The 3990-nt window shown below is 35.5% G+C and overlaps 1 protein-coding gene across 1 annotated transcript; it reads right to left on the bottom strand.

The window, feature by feature from the left end:
• Positions 1 to 1738: 1738 nt before the first annotated feature.
• LOC113285430 (cytochrome P450 71A1-like) lies at positions 1739 to 3512 on the bottom strand. Its single transcript, XM_026534314.1, has 2 exons — positions 2548 to 3512; positions 1739 to 2455 (listed from the first exon to the last, which is right to left on the bottom strand). The coding sequence occupies exons 1-2, from the start codon at positions 2740 to 2742 to the stop codon at positions 2057 to 2059; spliced, it is 594 nt and encodes a 197-aa protein (XP_026390099.1). The 5' UTR covers positions 2743 to 3512; the 3' UTR covers positions 1739 to 2056.
• Between the last annotated feature and the right edge of the window lie 478 nt (positions 3513 to 3990).

Below are 3990 nucleotides of genomic sequence, written 5' to 3'. Positions count from 1 at the left end.
AATTTGCTAGTTGTAACCGGAGAGGAGGAAATGAAACAGTGGAATAATTGATGCATGAGTGATGAGTCAAATATAAGAAACAAGACGAAGAAGTATCAACGCAGTACAAATATATGCATTAGTACACAAAGTACAACTTGTACTTGAAAGCCTTAGGGCCTGTTTGGTACAGTTTTGAAAAACAATTTTCAAAAATAGTTTTCCACTGTTTTAAAAACATACCCTTTTTTCCTTGTTTTCATTTTCTAAAAATTATTTGGTAAACTGTTTTTGAAAACAAGGAAAACCAACTAAATCGGATCAAATGTAAAGATTCGTCTAAGAGATAGTGATATTAGCCATGACTCACTTGCAGTCATTCCCCATCTCTTACTTTGTTCTGAAAAGAAGAAAAGAATAAAGAAAAGAAAAAAAGAGAAAACACAGAAAACAATAATTTGTTGTTTTCATTTTTTTGTTTTTAAAAACAGAAAACAGATAGAAAACATTTTCTGAAAATGTCCTTACCAAACGCGTTTTCTCCTGTTTTCTGTTTTCTCTGTTTTTAAAAACAGAAAACTGTTTTTGAAAACTATACCAAACAGGACCTTAATTTTCTCATATCCTTGTCACAAAGGCTTACATAGCATAGAATATCACGTAAGGATGCTGTGTTCATGGAGATCACACCGCCAGACAACTATGATATGAAGATGAATTCCTGGAGGCCTAGTTTTGTAATGCGAAAAAAAAGTGTCCTAGAATTGTAACCCAGGGTAAAAACTAGGCCTATATGTGTATATACTTAACGAACCATACACGGTTATTAAACCCGAATAACATCATAAATGAATGTAGCAAGATGTTGCACATCGAATCAGAGAGAAACAAACAAACAACACCTGAGTGATATTCACGAGCCTAACATACATAGAGCAAATGATAAGTTTATTTTGGAACAGAGATATTCGCATCATAATACATTCCTATTCACGAAACTTTCACCAGGTAAATTGATAGTCAAACCTCTGGCGAAGGTTACCAAAAAACTTCAATGCCATATGAACAAATTCTTCACCAATCTTCTGGCGCGTACTTTTAGTAACCAGGAATACATTGCATGCATGCATGGAGATTTTCGGGTTTGATTAGGGTAGTCTCCACTCTCCAAAGTCTATTTGTTGCACCACCGGCATTCCTCACTGCATGTCACTCTGCAACTAATCACTGTTCTCAAATGACAATTTTGTGGTAGATGCTCTACGAGTATTTTTGACAAATTTCATTTAATTCTCTGTACGCGAAATTTTGTATTTCACTAACTGATTTTGATTCTTTTTTTCTTCTTCTTTTTTCTGTCTTTTACTTTGTGAACCACATGCACGCACTTGCAGTACCTTGGATGGTGGTGTAAGTGAAACATCGAAACCAAGGCACACAGAAATCTTTTACGGTTTTACCTAAAATGAAAAGGATTTCGAAAAAAATCGGTGGTTACTTTCAGGTTGCTAACCAAGTGCCGGTCTAAAACTCTATCGTTTTTTTACGAATGTTGTTTTTACGTCATTTTCAATGCTTAGTCTCGCTCACTCCCTCTTTTACCAATTCTACCCTTGTAGGATATCTAAATCATGTTTCCAATAGTCCAACATCTACATGAATTCCAATTTTCCAAAATGTAATGTCTTGACCAGAGTTAATTCATTTCTACGGTAAAAGTTTAAAAAAGATCAACAAACTTAGATGATATTACACAGAATTTGCGTTGAAAGAGAAAGTTTCTTTTCAAGGGATTATTTAGTACTAAAACTTGTTTGTCATGTTGCTTCTACAATTAAAACATATCTGATTCATGTTAAGAAAAAGTTGCACAGAACGGTATTGGAACAACATGTAGAGGTGTCCTCCTCGTAGTAGTGATACCATATGTTTCAGCCATATCTAGTTCCTCACTGCTAGCACCACCAGACAATTCCCAGTCGAACGCGTACAAGAGATTAGCAAGAACAAGTTCCACCACTGCAGCGCCAAATGATATGCCAGGACACCCTCTTCTTCCAGACCCAAATGGGATAAGTTAATATTGACCTTTAAAGTCGATGGGGTTGTCTATGAATCTCTCTGGACGGAAATCTTCTGGTTTATCCCATAATTTGGGGTCTCTTTGAACTGTCCACACATTGAGGAAAATATCTGTATTTGGTGGGAGATCATAACCACCAAGTTTTGCATCAGCCGAGGGTTTCCTTGACAAAGTCGGTACCGGTGGATGCATTCTTAGTGTCTCTTTAATGATGCATTTCAAGTAGTCCATTTTATTAATGTCCTGCTCTTCCACCTTGTTAGTTTTGTTGCCAGCAGCCACTCTTCTTACCTCTTCCTGTGCTTTCTTCATCAGCTTTGGATTCTTTATCAGCTCTGCCATAGCCCAATCCAAGACAGTAGCAGATGTATCAACTCCACCAACAAACATGTCCTGTTCATTCACCATACTTGAAATTAAATTATGCAGTTCAAGAGAAACTAATGATATTTAAGAGACATATATACAGATAATTGATCACATACCATAATTATTCCTTTCATGCAGTCTCTAGTGAAACTGAGGTTATTCTTTCCGGCATGAAGCAGTATATCTATGAAGTTTCTCTTTTCATCTTTGCCATGGTGATCAGTTTTATCTACTTGAGAATTTATACGGATACGATCATCGATAATTTGATTGAAAAAAATATCTATATCTTGAGCGGTTTTTCTCAGCATATCCAACCATTTAAGCCATGGAAATAAATCTCCGAAACTGAATAACTCAATTAATGAATTCGCTTTCTACATCAACCCCAGAAATCTGTCGGTATATTCTTTGCTAAAATTATCCCCTAGTGAACACCTAAATATAATGGCATCCAACATAGTTAACAATGTCTCTGTTAGATTAACCATGCCCCGCTCTCTTGACGACCGAGTTATATTTTCAATCATTCTATCAACTTCCTCTTCTCCTATATACTTGAAAGATTGGACTCTCTTTGGACTCAACAGTTCAAGAACACAAAACTTTCTTAGTTGTTTCCACTGCTCATTATATGGAGACATAATTATGTCATTTCCATCGCAAAAGAGAATTTTAAAAGCTTTCACCGGGATCCTATTTGCAAACATACCGTCATGGGTCTTTAGAATTTCAGCCACCGTCTCTAAAGATGAAACCGCAAGTGTAGGCTTGTTGCCAAATTTGAAGAACACAATTGGACCGTACTTCAAAGACATTTGATGGAAAAATTGGTGAACTAATGGAGTTATTTGATGAAAATTCCCAAAGATTGGAATCTTCGGCGGCGAAGGTGGTAGATTGAGCTTTGTGTTTGATCCAGGTTTCCTAAGGATACAAAAAATGACATAGGAAAAGAGAAGAGTTGAGAACGAAAGCATGATAGGATGAAACAACATGACTGTATATTTTCTTCTAAACATGGGTTTTCTCGATCTATATATGAATATAAAAAAAATATTATACTATGGATTAATTTGGGCTGCGTTATTTTCCTACCAAGAATTCAAATGTATTATTATCAAAATATTTGTTTCCAAATTTTTATTTGTTATCCCTAGTGTAAGTGGATGTCGCAAGGCAAATGGTTGAACGTTATCATCTACCGCTTTATCTTAAGTGAGTAGTATTGATTTGCCCATGAAAGTCTATCCATTAAAATTTTGGATGATGGTCAAGATATCAACCTTGTAATATATTCATACGTTGGTTTTGAATCATTGGTCTAGAAAAGTCATTGGTTGGCAGTGTGGGGTTTTGAATCAAATGTTTGTGAACAAAATGGGAGTGCATGCGTGATTATTGATAACCACTGTTTTGATACAGATTTTGATGCTAAGCGAGTTAAAATGAGGGTTAAGAAATCATCATTAGATGATGATGATGCTAATGTCGCATGATTAGATTTTGGATTATGCTACGAATTATGGATCAACTCAAAATTTTCATCATACCATAGT

Source organism: Papaver somniferum, chromosome 6 (genome assembly GCF_003573695.1).
Source record: "Papaver somniferum cultivar HN1 chromosome 6, ASM357369v1, whole genome shotgun sequence".
NCBI classification, from domain to species: Eukaryota; Viridiplantae; Streptophyta; class Magnoliopsida; order Ranunculales; family Papaveraceae; genus Papaver; species Papaver somniferum.
The sequence above is the reverse complement of the archived record's forward strand: the minus strand, read 5'-3'. Positions and strand labels throughout refer to the sequence as shown.

What these genes read in the sequence shown, in the direction of transcription:
- LOC113285430 (XM_026534314.1), bottom strand. Translation starts at nt 2,742, where the DNA reads ATGCTGAGAAAAACCGCTCAAGATATAGATATTTTTTTCAATCAAATT. An exon ending in GCATGAAAGGAATAATTATG is followed by an intron (nt 2,456 to 2,547) that starts GTATGTGATCAA and finishes GTGAATGAACAG; the next exon opens with GACATGTTTGTTGGTGGAGT.